This window comes from Sinohyriopsis cumingii, chromosome 4, assembly GCF_028554795.1.
Source record: "Sinohyriopsis cumingii isolate HCF-2022 chromosome 4, ASM2855479v2, whole genome shotgun sequence".
Lineage (NCBI taxonomy): Eukaryota > Metazoa > Mollusca > Bivalvia > Unionida > Unionidae > Sinohyriopsis > Sinohyriopsis cumingii.
In genome coordinates, this window is record NC_142964.1 from 43,777,714 (window position 1) to 43,799,211 (window position 21,498).

General features: G+C 33.6%; 1 protein-coding gene across 1 annotated transcript in view; it reads left to right on the top strand.

Annotated features, from left to right (window-relative positions):
- Positions 1-590: 590 nt before the first annotated feature.
- Positions 591-21,498, top strand: part of LOC149801062 (osteopetrosis-associated transmembrane protein 1-like) — a 45,984-nt gene continuing 25,076 nt past the window's right edge. The window contains exons 1-3 of the mRNA XM_089955096.1: positions 591-1,055; positions 9,579-9,693; positions 17,592-17,725. Coding sequence (XP_089811222.1) covers positions 672-1,055; positions 9,579-9,693; positions 17,592-17,725 — 633 coding nt within the window. The 5' untranslated portion in view covers positions 591-671. The remainder of the gene's footprint in view (positions 1,056-9,578; positions 9,694-17,591; positions 17,726-21,498) is intronic.

Sequence of the window (21,498 nt, forward strand, 5' to 3'; positions counted from 1 at the left end):
TAATGCGTGATGATCTAATCCTACTTCCTCTTTTTATGTTGGAAATCATATATCAACACAGGGAGTCTAAATGAAAAGAATTTGTTAAAAATAACTATTGACTTCAAGTTTGAAATAGTTCCAGTTTTAGTTTATTAAAGACAAATAAAAGTCACTCCAAACACATTGCGTCATTTCTGCATTTTGTTTCAGTTGAAGATTTCACAGATGTTACTATAGCAGTCGCATGCAACTTTTTAACTATGCTTACTTCATCAATCAGATTTAATTGTAATGTATTGACAATGTATTTGTTTATAAGTTCATTTTGTTATTATGATTTTCATTGTAACCTTTTTTGCTCGATTAAATGGCACTAGATATGTGCTAATTAAATTATTTTCGATCCCAGATAGCCAGTTAAACTCTAAACAGACACCAACGATATAAAAAATACTATTAAAAAAAACAACCACCATCACTCCCGAAAAACTCCAAACAAAAGACAGCAACTTTGACTGAATCAGATTATTCCGAAACTGGAGTACGTCTTGGCAAATCATTCCGATACTGTTGATCTGGTTTTAAATTTACTTATATCGGAAGTAATTCTGTTTATTTCCTCTGCTATTAATGGCCAAACTTTCCTTATTGTTCGTTTGAGCTTGTGAAAAACAAAAAGATTGAACACAATGCTGCGGATATCTTCTAGAATTATTTTATTGACATTAGCGATTTTTAAAGACGTATTACTTTCCGACTGTTTTATCAATGGCGTTGATTTACATTCAGATCTATCACCCGAGTTTCTACAGTGGCACTTGACTCAACATCACAAGCCTTTCTATACAAAGGCGGAAGTTGTACAAAATGGTGTATATAAAGCAGATGAAGATGCAGGTAAAATAAATGGCTCCAAGATTGAGAATATATGCCAGGCTTTTATCAGTTTATTTGGAGAGCACTCCTCGGATTTCGTGCGTTGTTCAGTTGAAAATGCTAGGCCGTTCAGATTTTGTGAAGGTTGTGTTGTATATTATCGACAAACGAAGACAACCTACGAAGATATACAAAAGGTAAATATAGCTTAGTATCAAAATAAAACTATATATGTTGTAGTATTTTACGACACCTTAACACAAAATGGCTATGTAGTGTCAACAAAATTTAAAATTAACTTGCATAAAAATATAAACTAACAAATCTCGTGTTTTTTTTAAAAAAAACTTTTCTTTCCAGAATTAATGGTAGCGGAGACCAACTGGGCGAGGCAGTATTTCATAATGGATCTTTCTGCAGAAATATTTTTGGACTGTCAGCTGCTTACTAGTAATTAATAAATTTATATAGACTGACCTTTGTATGCTGATGGTAAATAAAATCCCTGTATTTTTACCCATAGCATTAAATATTTCAGAACACTCACTTTTTTATTAGCTATTCTTGTCAGAACAGAACACCAGTTTATCTATCTTCTGTTGACCTTTTTTCCATGTGTAGAAGGCAGCATCACCCCAAGGTAAGAGTAATACGTGAAGACCATCTTGCGAGGACTGTATCACAAAGATCAGTCTAAATAAATTTATTGATTACTAGAGAGCGGCCAATAGTCTCAAAGCATTTCTGCAGAAAGATTCAGTAGTGTCAGAAATAAAAAGTAAGGAAGATATAGATCTACATGTTGGTTAGCACAGTAATATAAAAAATTAAATCTTCCTGAATAAACTTTAATTGGTTAAACAAAAGAAAGTAAGATATAAAATGTAAAGACAATAAAACTTGGTAAAATGTATGTTGAACAACAGACAAAGGCAACACATGCAAAACCACACAAACACTATCTAACATTGTTGTTTAAGCTGCACCCCCATCCCCCAAATAAAAGTCCAAGATCCTCCCAGGCAGCATGTCCTCACATAGCTTCTTGTAGCGAATATTGAACTAAAAATCATATTACGATAAATTACCATCTAACATACATGCCAAGTTTTCTGGGACCAAATCAGGGAGATCAGGGTTTCGCAATCAGGGAGATTGGGTCCAAATCAGGGAGATCAGTTAATGAATTAGTCCAAAGATAAAAAATGTAAAGACATTTTTTATGTATGAACACTGTAGCATAAATATATGAACACTATAGCATAAAGATATGCCTATTCATTTGCTCCCATGCATGTTATAGTGTTTTTTTAAAACTAGTTTTAAAATGTTTTTGACTGTCTGTTGAAATTTTAGAACTAACAAAAAATAAATTTGTTGTTTAAGTAGCAGTAACTTTAGTATTTCTATCTATTTATTATTACAATACTGTATTCTAGGTACTCCTATCAGTTAAAATGCATTGATTCTGCTGTGCTCTTTTGAATTTTTATGGCCAAAGCACATTGCATAACATCTCTATCCAAATATAAACACTTTCAATATGAATGCTGTTATGTATATTTGATTTAATTATGTCTGATTTAATATATATTTATTTCAATTTAATTGTTTGTCAGTTTTAATTTTTTTATTTTTCATTATATGATATTGTAATGTAAATTTACTCACTTGAGATGATACTTTTTTTTAGAAAATAGTTTGACCTTGACTGTCAGTTTATAAACACCACATGTTGATATAAATCCTGTCCTTGTTTCAGAATTTGTAGCAACCTTCGTAAACAAGTTCTGTTTTATTTTAAAACTATTGGTTGTTTACATGGTCATGATGGGAGCTTGTCTTTAAGATATAAACAATTTTTTATATTTTTTATTTCTTAAAAATGATTGGTTTTCATCAGGGTCACACTGGGTAAACTTGAGCTGTAACAAGTACTTGCTTTTATAAACATCTAGAAGATGATCACGTGACCTTTGTTTATGTTTTAGAAAGCCCATATAACCCATGTTTTGGAGATTTAATCTCAGTAGAAGTTGGGCTGTTAAACTGTTAGTTATATGTTGTGCCGTTTGGAACTATTTCAAATTACTTGGTTTGGAGTTATTTCAAATTACTTGGATTCAAAAGAATTAATTCTGTTAATTTTCTTGAAAATAAGTGTGCTCATGTAATATTGTGAAACAAGGACAGTTTTTTATAAAAATTTATTCAGCTATCAGAAACTGGAGTGATAATTCTTATTTCTACAAGGAACTGTTGACTTCAACACTACAGATTGTGGCATACGTCATTGTCTTCCATCTTGAATTCTTCATCGGGATTCGAATGTGAAATCATTTGAACATTTTGTTATTAGGACTACTAAAATTTTATTCTCTGATTATTTTTGGATCATTTTTTTATTTGATTCTATAAAACCGTAAGTTCATATTTGTTTCATTTTTACAGAACTTTTCCAGGGAAATAAATTATTGTATTTTTAAAAGCTTGTTGTTTTCACTCTTTCTTGTGTTACTGTTTATTCGAGCCTTAACAAGTGACATAAGAATGCATATACCAAATGTGTACAATGTACATACAACACAGAAAATTTTCCATTTTCAAGATAAAGTATTGCGTAAAACCAATGTTACGTGCAAATACCCAGTATGCATAATGAGAAATAGAGACCACATTTCAAAAAAGAGAACCAGAGCACTGACACATGAATAAATTTATATATATATATATATATATATATATATATATATATATATATATATATACCGCTTCCTCGATAACTTGCGCCCGGATAACTCGCGATCCCGCTTATAACGTGGTGTCCATCTTGGCTCCCGATTTTTTCCAGACAAAATGTATTTAAAATATCTTTAAAATATGCTGAACATGAAAAAATTACGATTAGAATTGATAAATTAAACCTTGATACATTGCTCGTTTTATCATCGAAAATGGTGATTAATGCCCGTAAAAATGTATCCATATTTTGAAATTTGCAAGTTCTAAAGAAGAATTAATTTCAGAGATCTCGAAAACGCTTAATTACGCGTATTTGGACGCCAATTTTTGATCTGGGACGCAGAAAATCACTAAGGCGGGAGTCCTCCGTACGCATGTAATAGGTGCGCGGGAAAATTCAAAGATTTGCTGGTCCTGTTTCAGCCACCTGCTTTGTGGGAAAATGTGTTGATCAGTTAACTGTGCTGATATTTACAATGACAGAATTCAGTGACTGAAAGGCTCTTTGATGTACTGTTACCATTTTATAAGAGTACATTAAAAAAAAAAAGAACATGATGCAACAGCTAGGCGGCTAGTTCAAAGGCTTTGACAGGCGGTCGAGTGAGAAAATGTACTGATATTTAGTGATTGAATTCAGAGGCAGAAAGACCCAGTTTTAAAATCCTAGCGAGACCTCTGTTTAAAGATATCATATATTATGTAAGTTTTTATGATAAATAGTTGTCAGTATACTGTAAATAAGCAGTCTGGTGAAATAGCGATCAATGAAAACTTCTGGTAGATGCTAACAGGTGGCAACAGAGAATGAAATAAACACCAGTTAAACGTCTTCCTGTGTGAAAGTCACGTTCTAATCCTTTAATTCCGTTTCATTGTAAACATTATAATCACAACATATTCTGTTCATTGAAAACATGAAAAGAGTCAATCGACCGTCACATCGAAACCTGTGAGTACTTCTGTGAGAACCTAATTACATGTACATGCCGGCTTTGTTTTGATCAACAACTTGGGGAAGTGTTTGTTGCATTAAAAAAAGAAATCGATTACAAGAGACCTCGGGTGCTGGATTAAGGGTTTTGGAGCTGCCTTTGGCGTAAAGCAAAACAGTAACAGACACAATGACGATGATAGTGACTTCGAAAGTTTCAGTGAAACTGATGTCATTAATGCCGAGGCTGTTTGGGAGAAATTCATACAGACTCATGGTCCTGAGATGGGCGTTTCTTTTGATGATATGGAGGAGTGGATTTGTGCTGATAATGATTGCCCCACAGCCGAATACATGTCAGATGAAACTATAATTATTTCTATAGCAAACAAATTTGCAGCAGAAGATGATTCTAACTGGAGTAACACAAGTGCTGAAAGTGATGCAGACGCAGATGTTGCACCCCCCACCCCTCTGCACAGGAAGCAATCAAATATTTTGATATTGCCATAAGGTGGCTGGAGACCCAAAATGTTGACTGCGTAAAGCTCATGCAGTTGAGAAATCTGAGGGATTTTGCTCGGCGGCAGAGAAACCAAGGAGTAACACACACAAAAAAAATAACTGATCTTTTTCAAAAAGTGAATTGATATTTGTCAAGCGTGGCACAAACGGCAAGTGTTAACTTGTTCTAATTTACGTTGTTTTAAATTTGTAGACCAATTAAATATGTTAGTACTGATTAACCCTTGTTTTTTTTGTTTTCCATTTTACTTCTATCGCATTCAAATCTATCTATCTATCGTTCGATCGACACTGTTTCTTGAAAAGAGTCGATCTTTTGTATATAAAAAAACGTATAATTTGGATCAAACAATAAAACTAGAATGTATCCAATTCAACATAAAAATTAGTGACTTAGTACACAATGTGTGAAGTGGTACACATGTTAAGCAAACGGAAACCAGGTGGAATAATGTTTTTGATGATCGCCACAATATACTGTAATTTATCCTGAAATTAATGTTGTCCTATGAGGAAATAATAAAGTACACCGTTATGAAGAGATATTTATTAACAGTTAATCTCAGAACGATTATAAAGTGAGTATTCAACAGTATAATCTGCCTACACCCCCCCCCCCATTTCTCCGTTATGTCGTCAATCACTTTATTGGTTTTGGGCTTATTTTATAGGACCCTCGATAACTCGCGCCTCATTTATAGTACGGTCAATGTTTCTGGACCCCGATGTGCACGAGTTATCGAAGGAGTGGTGTATATATATATATATATATATATATATATATATATATATATATTTTGCATTTCTTGCTTTGCTGCCATTTCTCTATGTTCTACTACCTATTCTGTACAAAAGAAGAAGTCGGTTCTCTCTAAAAGTCAAGTCGGCTTGGTCCTTGCATTCCCCCATCAACTTTGTGTTTTAATTTTGAAAAGGAAAGTGGAAGGTTAGAAAAAAGTTGTTGTATGTTCTTTGGTCAACATGGTGCTGATAACAGAATATCAATGGTATCAAGAAATCACACTTTTATTTTTTTAAAGTGATAAATTTAATATTTTAACACAGAAGTGAATTATGACTCACTGGATGTATCCAGATTAATTAATAAATTAATCATTTTATTTTAATGTTTAAGATGGACAAATTTAAGAGCTAAGTACAGGGTTTCTCTTAACAAAATAAATAGGCATAGTATATGGTTGCAGGACAAAAAGTCACATTGTTTTGTAATTTTCACAATTGTGAGACACATGTAGGACAAGAAAGTCACTTGAAATTCTGTAATGGTGCAGGGTTTTTATGTGAACAACAATTAATTGCAACATATTCGTTGAGATGTTAACATTAAAAAAAATATCAGCCATATAATATTTTATAGCAGTTTGTAACAGAATAAGAATACATAGTACTAAGAAATTAATCACATTGTTGTAACAAGGAATTGGTTTTGGTATTCTAAGGCTGTGGACAAACTACCTCTACACACAGTGCTAGACCTAGGTTTTCACTTTCACCATTAATTGGACTTACCTAAGGCTTGTATAGTGCACAGGTAACCTTCAAGACACAGTTGAGAACCACCTTTTGTTGCTTGTGATGATCTCCATTTTGGAATAATTTCTTTGACAAAAACCTTGGGAGTTTTATTTTTATTTCAGTAAAAGAGATTTAGTTTTTTGTTTATATGCCTATATTTGAAGTCTCATGAAAGTAAAGCAGTTTAGCACAAAAGGGGTTTGATTTTATTTATATACATGTTTAAAAAGTGTTTAGAGATTGCAACTTTTTATGCACATATTTATAAGCAATTCCTAGTTGCAACAATCCTTGGAGTTTTGTTTTCATATATCAGCATGACGATTTATCATCACCAGGTTTTAGCATGACAATTATATTGGCCAAAAAATATGAATTGTTGATATGATATATACAGCATATATTCATTTATAAGTTGAGTAGTTCAACTGTACAGATAATGTGCCAGCAGATCTTTATCTGTGTAGTTTGGTTAGGAATAACCAGTAGAACAAAGAACATGATCCTGATCTCCAGGCACATTATGCTACGTCAGATCAGTATTCTTGTTGTTTGCAATCTGTCTTATAAATGAATATATACGGTATTTGAGATTCCCAATCCCATGTACGTACATTTCCAATTCACAGCAATACAGTGTACTAAATACTTAGCATGTTTACTGTAATAAGCTTTGTCCTCAGCATACATATATTTTAGTTGATATTATTTATCAGATATACATGTAAGTAACAAGTATTCAGGTAATGATTTTTTAAAATATGAACAAATTTAATTTTCCATGAGATTGCGATGCGAGAGGACATTTGCTTGAAACAAGTGAACGACACATATCATTGAGTGGGTGAAAATACTTGATATTTTTTTACCTACAAGAAGAAATGTATCCCTAATTTACTTCCATCAGTTTTCTATTTATTGTATATTCAGACATTTGGCTAGTAGACTGAAGTAGCAGATTTATTGATGTACCCTGTACAATAATATCATTGGTTTATCGTTTATGTTCTGCTGTCTTTTGTGCATATTCACACAGAAAATAGTAGTAGTAACATAATTCTTCTTCCTAATTCAAGAAAAAAAATACAAAATAGTTTTTAAAAAGATTGAAAAATAAGTATAAGTACTTGGTTACCTTGGTTACCTTACGTTACACTTGACCAAACAAGGGTCTTAATTCAGCTCTTGGTCATAATGTTATTGATGGGGCAGTGAAAACACATTACAGTCCAGTGAATTATCAAATTTATTTCTCTTGGAAAATCCAGTAATTCACAGCCTGGCTTAAATTGAAATCTTGATCATATTCGACAGGCACAGGTCTTTCACGTGCTTCGTGGAGAATGACACTGCACATACAAAAATTATGATGTTATACAGGGTCATGCTACCAGGTGAAGTGGGTGATTAAGTCACCTAAAAATGTATGCTTCACCTTCTTTTGTTAGGAAAGCGAAAACGACTTTGCCCTGTGTAGAGGAACATTGAATGACTATCCTTTTTGAGATGCTCCCTCACCTTCGTCAGGTTAGTTCCAGTGTTGTGTTATATAGCTCAAGGCAAAATGTAGGCTTCAAGCCATCAAATAGTTGATGTTGATATCAATTGCACCGACAAGCAAACTCTTGCACATTCACAGACATGTGTTTTGATAGCTGATTGACCATTAACCCGTTCCCAATTAAAGTTATCAACTATTACTGTTCGATTTCCTCAAGTTATCCTTTGATGATAAAAACATGTACATGTGTTCAAAACTTAAACTTTTTTAAACAGCAATTTGTGTTTTAAGAATAGAATTGGTAATATGAATATTTTAACTGCCACATGTACATTATTTTCATCATAAAAATCAATTTGAAACAATAAGTGAATCTGTCATGGGGAAATAATGGCAGACACTGCTCTGTCAAGGAAGTACCACTTTATCAGATTGTCTCTTTTTGCAAACCATTGGGCAAATATATTCAGAAAAATATACAATTCATTGAAAGCAGAGTCTGAATATTGCATTATTGAAGATTAAATTTAAATGCTATTATGTAGGTCAGAAACATACAGGACAATGCTATGCTGTACAATTTGAGAGATGCTGTATGGTCAAGGTGTATACTAAGTTCACTCATTTTTTGTGAAAATGCAAAAAAAAAACAGCAAAACAAATACTATTTAACCAATGCATAATGTTACACCAGGTACATAGACAAATACAAAAACCAAATATTTGCAATCCTATCAGTGTTGTAACAAAGCTAAAAAGTGATTAGTTACATTAAGAAAACCCCTTTTTCTAAAATTAGATGTACTTGCATGTTTGCTGTGTCAATTAGGTTTCATATACTGACTTTAATTCTTCAGCATGTTGTCTATGAACAGTTATGGTAAAGTTTTATAGGCAACAAAGAAATTAGGATGAACAGTTTGATCTGAAAGATGTGTGCATTTGCTTTCATGTACAATATCATTACTGAACACAACAAGGTCAGTGATAAACCATATAATTATAGAACCATTTAAAAAAAGTTTCTAATACTCTGGAACTCTGCTCTGGAATAGTATTCCAGTTGAGATTAGAAATGCCCACTCTATTTCCTTCTTCCAAACCCAATATATCCAGTGGCTTCAGAGATGCAGCTTAAATAAATGAATTCCTTTGTATGTGGGCCTCAAGGTAGATTAGTTTTTAGCTAATTGTGTTACCCTCTTTAAATAAGGTCATTATTATTATTATTATTATTGTTGGCAACTGTTGGCCACACATTCTATATCTCTGGAGATGGAAGTTGCTCTTTTGAAGTAAGTATCCCACAGCGCACTCACTTTCTACAGAGAAATTATTTTGTAATAGCTTTTTGTTTTCAATCAGCAAATTTATATGATGTGTGAACTTGATATTGTTGACTAAACTGGAAGATATGCAAGCCACTTCAACATTTCTTTCTGTGTCTTCACCTGTTAATACAGCACACTGTTATTGTTTCAGGATGATGAGAAAATGAGCAACTGTCGTGCACTATTGCTGAGTTCTGATCGTGTGCAGGTGATTCGTTCAGTTGAAGAAAATATAAATAAAATCTGGGAGGATGCAGCTTGTGATCGTAAGTTTTTGTTTTGTCCAAGTTGAATGAAGTTCTTATGGCAGCTGATCTTGAGTTCACTCTCTGCCAGCATCAGCAGGACAGCATGTTTTGGATCTTACCACTTTATTAAGTAACATTTGGGTTTTTGTCTCGCTTTCAACACATATCTAAGACTTCGCTGTCACTTTTAGAACAGGTTTGTTGTTTTTGGTCTCCTTTTAAGAACAATGTTAATTACTTTTATTTATTCTCCATCTTTTAAACTGCTTCATGAGACTTTGTAGGTTAGAGTCATTTGTAAAACTAGGTAACAGTGATTCACCTTATATGTTCCTTTAGTTATTTTAAGTTTCTGCATTTGGCTTCTTTTCTTTACATTGTGCCATGTACAAACCTATCATCAAATTTGTTAAGTGCATTCATTTTGAGAACTAATGATTACACATTGGAAAATGTGGTCAAAGTCATCAGCTGATTGTGCTTTTGTGATTTTCAGTGTTTTGGATCATGCAGAAGTTGACAACAATACAACACAGTCAGTGGAATTATGTTTGTATGCTGTGCTAAAAAGTACAGCCAAACTGGGTTGTTAATAGAACTGTACATTTTTGTGCCACTAAAATTGGTAGCTTTACAAAATTTTATGTTTTCAAGGAATATTAAAAGGTGTTTTCATTAGTGTGAAAATAAATCTTTCTCATGTTTCAAGTGGGTTATTCATTATACTGGATATTATTTCACACCCATTTATTTATGTCACATCACAGTTTGCCATAATTTTTTAACAGTATTTCAGTGAGTATATATGCAGGTAGTTGCCCCCCCCCTTTTTTTTTTCATGAAGAGTGGCTAGCATAGTATCATCATTCCCATCCCTCTGTCCTTCTCTCCATTCTTCACACTTGTTTATGCTCAGTAACTATATAGAGATTACAGGATGAAACTTCGTATACTTATTGATTTAGTAGGTGTGGCACATATTGCATGAAGAATGGCTAGCATAGTATCATCATTCCCATCCCTCTGTCCTTCTCTCCATTCTTCACACTTGTTTATGCTCAGTAACTATATAGAGATTACAGGATGAAACTTTGTATACTTATTGATTTAGTAGGTGTGGCACATATTGCATTAGGGTGAGTTCTTTCTTTATTTTCTAGGTCATGGCTTGATATTTTAAGTTTTCCATCTTACTCACTCCACTATAATTTTCATGCATTTTGAGATTAAGGAATTAAACTTAGAATACCTCCTGTAACATAATCATTCTGAGCTGAGTTACATACCACATTCAGGTCCTATCTTCAAGGTAAAGATCATAGCTCAATATTTTTTATGTTTTCCCCCATACTTTTCATACCATTCTAAGACTTACAGGCCATTTGAGATGAAGGAATGAGACATTGTAAGTTCAGCCCCATCAAGGTGTTTCATGTATCACATTGGTGGTTTTGTCATCAATTCCATGGTCATAGTTCAACATTTAAAGTTTTCCCACACGTTCCTTACTGCATTATAACTTTCAAATCATTTGAGATTTACAGATGTAACTTGGTATACTTGTACATCATCATTGTGTCAAAAGCTGCATTTGGGGGTCCTATAGTTGAAGTCAGGGTCATGGGTGAATATTTGAAGTATTCTGTCACATTTTCCATTCCATTTTACAACTTAAGAACCATTTGATGTTAATTTTTGAAACTTAGAATACTTATCAATCATTGTTATAAGGTGAGTCACGTTCCAATTTGTTTGACCTATCTTCTCGGCTAAAATAATAGCTGAGTATTTCAAGTTTTCCATCAAACCTTACATTTGGCTGTACACTTCTTGAGGTTAAGAGATGAAACATGGTTTGCTTATAGAGTATTATTAGAAGCTGTGTTATATACCACAGTGTTATTATATGTTAAAGGTCAAGGTCATTCCTTATTATTTGAAATTCCATGCACTTTCCATTCTGGTCGTTTATTTCAGAGCTATTATAAGAGCTGGGGTCTCCAACCACCAGACTTACTGGTTTATGTGAATAGCTTATCACATGCTGAAAAACCCACAGAACCATACTGTTAAAATTTTTATTTGTTTGTGACTGGCAGATAACCTGGTACATTCTTGAAGACTATACAATGATGAGATACTAGGTGGTGGTTTACAGACTTGGAATAATGCTGATTCAGAATTTATTGTTTTTCATGAAATGTTCTGTTGCTGAACATCCTTTTCCAAGGGTATATGTTATGTTTATTTGATTTAATTTTATCTGATTTAGTATATATTTATTTCAATTTGATTTAATTATATCTGATTTAATATATATTTATTTCAATTTAATTGTTTGTCAGTTTTAAAAATATTTATTTTTCATTACATGATTTTGTAATGTAAATTTATTCACTAGAGATGATGCTTTTTTTAAGAAAATAGTTTGACCTTGACTGTTAGTTTATAAAAACCAGGTGTTGATCCAAATCCTGACCTTGTTTCAGAATTTGTAGCAACCTTCGTAAACAAGTTCTATTTTATTTGAAAATGATTGGTTGTTTCCAAGGTCATGATGGGACCTTGTCGTTAAGATACATGTATAAACAATTTTTTATTTTTTTATTTCTTAGAGATAAAATGATTGGTTTTCATCATGGTCACACTGGGTAAATGTGATCTGTAACAAGTATTTGCTTCTATAAACTTCTAGAAGATGATCACGTGACCCTTGTTTATGTTTTAGAAAGCCCATATAACCCATGTTTTGGAGAATTAGTAGAAGTGGGCTGTTAAACTGTTAGTTGTATGTTGTGCCATTTGGAACTATTTCAAATTACTTGGTTTGGAGTTATTTCAAATTACTTGGATTCAGAAGGATTAATTCTGTTATTTTTCTGGAAAATATGTGTGCTCATGTAATATTGTGGAACAAGGACAGTTTTTTTTATAAAAATTTATTCAGCTATCAGAAATCGGAGTGATAATTCTTAATTCTAGAAGGAACTGTTGACTTCAACACTACAGATTGTAGCATACGTCATCGGCTTCCATCTTGGATTCTTTGTTGAGATTCAGATGTGAAATCAGTGGAACATTTTGTTATTAGGACTACTAAAATTTTATACTCTGATTATTTTTGGATTATTTTTGGATTTGATTCCTTAAAACTGTAAGTTCATATTTTTTTCATTTTTGCAGAATTTTTCCAGGGAAATAAATTATTGTATTTTTAAAAGCTTGTTGTTTTCACTCTTTCTTGTGTTACTGTTTATTCAAGCCTAAATGAGTGACATAAGATATATTATGCAGTTCAGTTAAGTTTTATTCTTCAAATTCTGCTTTTTCTCTGCTTTGCTGCATTTTCATTTGAAAAACAACCTTTAAACTTTAAAATATGATATTGTCATTTTCGAAGGAAATTTAATAAGTTTAAATGGAAAGGAAATAATATTGGAGCTGTAATTAAATTACCGTAGGAGGATTACCATGAAATTTTATACACATTCATTCTAAGATTTACTTGGTCCAAAATGAAAAACTTGCTGCTCTTACATCCAGTATGGTCACCATGGCAGACATCTTGACAGTTTTGTTTTTGCTTCTTTGGAGGAATTGATGGTCATATCAACATGGGGTTTTCACTAAAAGACTTATTATATCTAGTTGGTCCAAAATGAAAATGATGCCAATCTGATGTCCATTATGGACACCACAGAAATCCTTCTTGAAAATCTTATCACTACTCTTCCGACATGGATGGTCATATCAAAATTTGATTTTCATCAAATGACATTTTATGATGTCTAGTTTGTCGTAAATTAAAAATTATGCCTATCGGACAGCCAATATAGGTATGTGGCAGCCATCTTAAAACTCTTATTACAATTCTACCTGAACAGAAGTCATATTGACATGGGGTTTACACTAGAAGACTTCATATGATGTCCAGTTGGTCTCCAATGAAAATGATCCAAATTTGACATCCAATATGGCCATCAGACAGTGGCCCATCTTGAAAATCTTGTTTTAGGCAGCTACTGAATTAGGGAGTCATATCTTGAAAATATTTTCTCTACTCCTCCCAAATGGATGGCTATATCAATATGGGGTTTTCACCAATAGCCTTGTCATACCTATTTGGTCCTGAATGAAAATGGTGCCAGTCATACATCAAATATGGCTGCCACAACAACTGACTTTCTGACTTTAAAATATTGTCACTGCTCCTGAATGGATGATCATTATGACATGGGGTTTTCACCAAACTCTTATAATGATGTCTGCTTTGTCCAAAATGAAAATGGTGCCAAACTGACATCCAGTATGTGCATTGCAGCAGCTAATTTAACAATTTTGTTATAGCTGTCAGAGATGGTTTGAACACTCGGCAGTTAAAAGGAATAAATGGTCTCATCTTGAATTCCTGGAAATTTGTTTTGCCTAATAGATTAACAGTCCCTTTATGGGACTCTTGTGTTACCTTTTGTCAGTTGTTGACACTTCTCTTATTAGATTTAGGTTAAGCTCTTGCTAACCATTTGAAAACATTTTTCTTCATGTAACTGATCAACCAGTCATACTGTTATAATTATCATATTACCTTATGCCAGCTGCATACCTCTGAGTTAGATCTTTTGTTTTTGACTGGTAAATCAGCTGCAGTGTTTGGATTGAGCATTTCTGTCCATCAGTCTATCCTTTCATCCAATGGATTGAGTATTTCTGTCCATCAGTCTATCCATTCATCCACTGGATTGAGCATTTCTGTCCATCAGTCTATCCATTCATCCATTGGATTGAGCATTTCTGTCCATCAGTCTATTCATTCATCCACTGGATTGAGCATTTCTATCCATCAGTCTATCCATTCATCCAGCATCATTGCTTTGACTTCTGTTACAGTTTGTCATGTGCTACAGTAAAACAGTGATTATTCGTATATAATTATTTAAATTTCACTCATCTGGATCAATTAAATGTTTCCTAAATCTACAATGAAATGTCCTCTGAACCTACAGTTAATTGCGCACTAAATACCCCTGAACATACAATTAAATGTTCCATGAATCATCAGTTAATTGTCCACTGTTCTATGGTTAATCATCTGGTGGTTAATGTCTCCTGACCTTATCATTACATATCCCTGAACCTACAGTTAAATGTCTGCTGCATGTACAGTTAATTCTACCCTGAACTTATGATTAAAGCCCCCCACCCAGTTACAGTTGTATGTCCTCTGAACCTACAATTAAATGACCCTAAAACTTTCAATTAAATGTCTTGTGAACCTGCAGTTAAATGTCCCCAGAATCTAAAGTTAAATGTCCCCAGAATCTAAAGTTAAATGTCCCCAGTATCTAAAGTTAAATATCCATTGACCTTACCATTAAATGTCCTCATAATTTACAACTAAATATTCCTAGTCAGCAGTTAAATATCGCTAGAATTTACAAGTAGATGTCCCATGAGTCAAGAGTGAAATGTCTCCAGAATTTGCAATTCATTGTCCCCCGAATCTACAGCTAGATGTCTCCTGAGTCAACAGTTAAATGTCCAATGAATTAAATGTCGCCTGATCATCCAATTTATTATCCTGTGAACTTATAATTAAATTTTCCCTGAATCCAAACTTAAATGACCATTGGATCTGCAATGAAATGTTTCAGGGCTCTATAATTACATATCATATGAACTTACAATTAAATGTCCCCTGAACTTACAAGTAAATGTCCCCTGAATCAGCATGTATGTGTTCCCTGAATCAACTATGTCCTTTGAACCCATAGTTCAGTGTCCACAGAATCAATGCTTCTTGAATCTAAAATCAAATGTCCTCTGACAGTTCCTTCAGTTTAATTTATTTTATTGAGTAGCAATATTCATGCTTTTTGTAAGAAAAGCCATTTTCCTGCATATTTAATTTATTGTAGTTTGCTCTATCAAAGTCTGCAATTTTATATCTATTTGATTTCATGGATTAAAATCGGGAGTTTACCAGAATAAATAATACAAATATGCCAGGAATAAAGTTGGGTCATTTGAATGGCCAAAACAATAGTATCACTAGTGTGGCCACAAATTAAACACATGTCAAGATGGCCACAAATTAAATGCATGTCAAGATAGTAGCCACATTAGTAAATCTCCCCTGAATCAAGTCTCCATGAACACAAAGATCTTTGGCAATCCAAATAATCTCCATACTGCATAATTACAGCCCAACTTCATCAAAGCCACAGAAAATCTGGACCAAACTCTTAGACATTTTTTGTGAACTTAGAAATAAATATCCCATGAACTTAGAAATAAATATCCCATGAACTTAGAAACAAATATCTCCTGAACAGCCTTCAGTTAAATGTCTGATGAATTTACAATTAATAGTCCTGGAACCCACAACTGAAGGTTCCCATGAATTTACAGTTCTATTTTCTCCAAAATCTACAATTAAATATCCCTTGAATTTTCAATTGATTGTCCCCTGAATCAACAATTAAATGCTCCCAGAACTTATAAACTTCCCCTGAACTTACAATTAAATTTCTGCTGAATTTTCAGTTAAATGTCCCCAGAATTTTCAGTTAAATGTCCCAAGAATCTACAGTTAAATATCCCAGACTTGCAGTTAGATTTCCTCAGAATCTTCAGTTCAGTGTCCCCTGAAGCTACAATTAGACTTACAATTAAAATATCCCTGAACTTACAATTAAATATTCTCAAAATCTACAATTAAATGTCTTCTGAACTTTCAGTTAAATTCCACCTGAATCTAAAGTTAAATGTCCTGTGAATTTAAGAATTTAATGTCCAGTGAACTCCTGAATCAGATGCAATTTCTGTCTTTCAGGGTGTCTGAATAATAGCTGTGTGACTTTATTAGCAGCAGTGTCTAAATAATAGCTATGTGACTTTATTACCAGCAGTGTCTGAATAATAGCTGTGTGACTTTATTACCAGCAGTGTCAGAATAATAGCTGTGTGACTTTATTACCAGCAGTGTCTGAATAATAGCTGTGTGACTTTATTACCAGCAGTGTCTGAAGAATAGCAGCAGTGTCTGAAGAATAGCTGTGTGACTTTATTAGCAGCAGTGTCTAAATAATAGCTATGTGACTTTATTACCAGCAGTGTCTGAATAATAGCTGTGTGACTTTATTACCAGCAGTGTCAGAATAATAGCTGTGTGACTTTATTACCAGCAGTGTCTGAAGAATAGCTGTATGACTTTATTAGCAGCAGTGTCTGAAGAATAGCTGTGTGACTTTATTAGCAACAGTGTCTGAATAATAGCTGTGTGACTTTATTAGCAGCAGTGTCTGAATAATAGCTGTGTGACTTTATTAGCAGCAGTGTCTGAATAATAGCTGTGTGACTTTATTAGCAGCAGTGTCTGAATAATAGCTGTGTGACTTTATTAGCAGCAGTGTCTGAATAATAGCTGTGTGACTTTATTAGCAGCAGTGTCAGAATAATAGCTGTGTGACTTTATTAGCAGCAGTGTCTGAATAATAGCTGTGTGACTTTATTAGCAGCAGTGTCTGAATAATAGCTGTGTGACTTTATTAGCAGCAGTGTCTGAATAATAGCTGTGTGACTTTATTACCAGCAGAAATGCAGATACATGATGATGAACTATACAACATTTAGACAAAACTTGGTCACTGTTACCTATATTTCACTCTTTGAGAAAGGTTTTAAATTTAGTGGAATCATAGAGATGTAGCCATTTAGTTCACTCTGACTCACATCACTACAGTGATTTGCAGTAAATTTTGAATTATTGTGAAGCTCATTTGATCAGACGCTATTGACGAGTAGTTTTCTGTTTAAAACAATAATGAAAAAGAAAATTATACATACTATCCCGTTTAAGGTTTATTGTCAACTTTATTCAATCCAATAATTTTGTTGATGATTTTCTTTTTTTTCAGAATGTTTTAATGGTGAAATCAGAGAAGATGAAAATGGCACGGTCACCTATGAACTCGCACAATCCACCAAAGACTTTTTACTTCTCTACCAGAATTTTACAGCGTGTAGATCTCATTATGGGAATGATACAAAGGTTCATTGCTGTCTATAAACATTGCTGCATGTATTTGCACAATGCATGTACTTAACATACACAGAAAAACATTTTCACATGCTATGTAAGCACATGTTCACATGCTATGTAAGCACATCAGGCTTTTTAGCTCACCTCTGTGACGTACAGTACAGCTCACGTGTATTTTTGGAACTCCACAGATTGCAGTGGGGATAGAGAGTGAGTGGAGAGGATTAAGAAAAAACCTCTACCATCTCTCCGCATGTCCTGCCAGAGCTGCCACAGCAACTCGCAGAGAAATGCTGTGCACACCATGCTTTCTCGTAGAGTCATTGAGGACAACCACCATGGAATCAGTCATATGGAAATTATGCATCAATAACCTAATCAGACTGTAGATCTAAGACGTTTAATTATTTCAGTGCATTTACCTGTTTGTGACTTTTAACATTTGGCTATTGAGACAAAAAAATAAAACATGTAAACTAATTTCTTTCAATAGTATTTAGCGGATTTTTGTATTTGTTAAAATGGAAGACAATGGTTGGATTCCTGATCTTAATCGATCAGTCGATCGATAAAAAGATGGCTGTTATATTTACATTTCTATAACATGATGTAATGACTTTATGCAAATGAAAGACCTACCAGTAGCAGTGATAAAAAATTTGGTCTCTACATTTATCTCAGATTGGTTTAGTTCCTTCTACTGTATATTATGGAATTCTCTTCTTAAAACGAAAAAAAAACTTAAAGTGCTGATGGATCTCTTTTGAGTACATTTAGCATAATGAATGTTATTTAAAAATTATCAGTGCTATTATTATTGGAATGTTCAAATGGATTCATTTCCTTATTTCTGTTGCAGTTCATGCAATATACTTTGTTAAGTATTAACAGGAATTGAACAATATTGCACTCTCTACAGTGAAAAGAATGATAAACATAAAACATTTTATGAAAAAGTTGCATTGATACTTGATTGATGTGAAACAAAATTGCACAAGTTCCAATAGTTACCCCAAGAATGAGCAGTTCTGGATCAGGTCAAGTGTTGGGTGGGTGGGTGGTTCCAAAATTTCAAAATTACCCCTAATGCAAAATCTTGTATGTTTGTTTACTAAAAGCATGCATAATACCCAATAAATGTGCACATGAATAAAACGATGTTCAAATTTCAAGTAACTGTTCCTTTGTTTGTCTGTGTGTGTTTGCAATATGTTTAAGGTTGGGGGGGGGGGGGTACTGGTCTGGCCCTGACGAGTTCTCAATAATATAATGTACTATTTCTTCCAAAATCCAATCACAGGGTTATTTAAACATGAGATTTTATATTATTAAAGGGTGTCCTGCAATTCCTTTTCATATTTAAAATAAATTTTTCTTGTGATGAAGGAAAAAAGACCAGAAATATCCTGGTCAGAAATAATATTCTAGCTCCATAAATTAAATGGCCTTGCAGTACATGTGTAGTTAAAATTGAACAAGTATGTATATTCAACCTCATGTCTGGGTCATTACATGATGTACAAATTCAGAATTTGCTAATGTGTTTGTTGTTGTTTTGTTGTTTTTATAATTAAAAAAAAGAGTGGCTGTTAACTGGAATTTAATTGTCTATTCCTGGATGATTACTTTTCATTTTTAAACAGGAAGATAAATTTACGCTGTTAAAGAGAAGATCAGTATGGTGTGCCTCTCGTCAAATCAGTGCTTAAGTTTGTTCAGATTTCTTTGAATAAAGTGTAAATATATTGCAAAAGAAGTCAATCAACTTCATGGAAATGGTATCTGATTGTAAATAATGCATGACATCTCTCTTTTAAATGTCAATCAGTGAAACTTCATTGTTAATGACTGGACCATATTTTGAGCTACTTGTATTAAGTGCAATGTGCCAAATCAATCATGACCGCTCCTGTGGCCCTGTAGTTAGAGCATCCGCCTTGGATGCAGGGGGTCGTGGGTTCGATCCCCAGCCGAGTCATACCAAAGACTTACAAAAATGGTACGAAAAGCTGCCTCGCGTGGCACTCAGCATTAAGAGGTTAGTGTTAGGACTGGTTGGCCTGGTGTCAGGATAATGTGACTGGGTGGGACATCATGCTACATGTCTTTGGCATGATGCCCCAGTGCTAGACATCACTTTAAACTTCCACACTACAGACATTGTAGCAATATGACTGAAAAATTGTTAAAAGCTACGTTAAAAATATTAATCACACACACACACCAAATCAATCATGCACAAGAAACACACCTTTCTCAAGCTGAAAATGATATCTTCTGATGCTAACATTTTGCAATGGTCACTGCCATGATTGTGGCTGAACATCCACTGAAGCCAAGTCTTTATTAGGGGGAGACCATTAAACTGTCTTGGGGAGGTGGGGAGATGCTTGAAACCTATTGTCTTATTCCAATTTGTGGTATGAAAATGGACACTATGACATTCCTTGCTTTACTTGAAACAAACTTATCTTGTGATGAATAAAATAATAAAAATTACCAGTCATGAATAATAATTTAGCACCATAAAATTAAATGGCTAATTTCCATACTGTACACATGCATTCAGAATTTCACTAGTTATTTACTGTGTACATGTATATTTCTTATCATAACTGGGCCATCAATGCTTAAGGACTAAATGTGGTTTGTATTTAAGTGTAAATTCAGTATTTTCTTATTTGTTTGCATTTTTAAACAAAAGATGTTGCTCTCTGGAATTTAATTATCCGTACCTCACTGGTTTGCTCTTTTTGTTTAAACAGTAGGATAAATCTACACTGTTCAAGAGAAGCTCAACAAGGTGGGCCTCACATCAAGTCAGTGTGTAAGTTTTCTAAATGTGCGAAATATACAAGACTTTTACAATTAATTTCTTTTGTCCATATATATGATCATTATAAAGATCACTGATTGCTGAAATGGTATTTTATTGTTAATCTCTCATGACAATCAGCCTTTCCATGTGTTGTCTTCATTGATTGGCTGTTCAGATGTAAATCAGTAATGCCACAGCAGAGATGCCAGCCTATTCATGGTGGTGATTTGTATGTATGCACCTTTGTGGATTGTTATCACCATGCGAAAGTAGATGGGGTTAAGTCCCCCACCATGATGTGGGGTGTTCTAAAATTATACGTGAGCTGTACTGTAGAGTAGAGGCATTGTAATGCCCATGGTGTTGGTGTCCGCTTTGGAGTCCACGTATATATAAGCATATTCTTATAGATAATCTCACTGCATGTGAAACATTCTTTCTTCCTAGGTCCTGGGCAACAGATTGGAGTGGTTTCATGTTACCTACCCGCTGGGAAGGGGTATACCTTTCTACATAAATGATTTAAATTAGTTGCACGTTCTTAGCTACATGTAAGTTACATTTTTGCTAGGGTGTTCTGCACACTATATACACCTCTCCCTGGATAACTCACACCCAGATAACTCACAAACCCGATTATAATGCATGGTTAGGTGTGGATCACACTTGTTGTTGTCACACAAAAATTCTAGAAAATACCAAAGCAGCTGACCCATATTTGTTGAAAATGAACAAAATCATGATCAAAATTGGTAAATGAAACAAAGATATATTGCTTGTCTTTTCTTAGATTAGTGCCTGGAATTTTTTTTCAGTGTCATGAAATACTCATCTTTTAATAAGAAGTCATATTTTGTTAAATTTTATTTCCAATAATTTCAGTACACTACATAACTTTATATGATACAATTTCAATAAACGAAAGTGTCACCAATGCATACATGTGGCAGCACTTTAATTAATA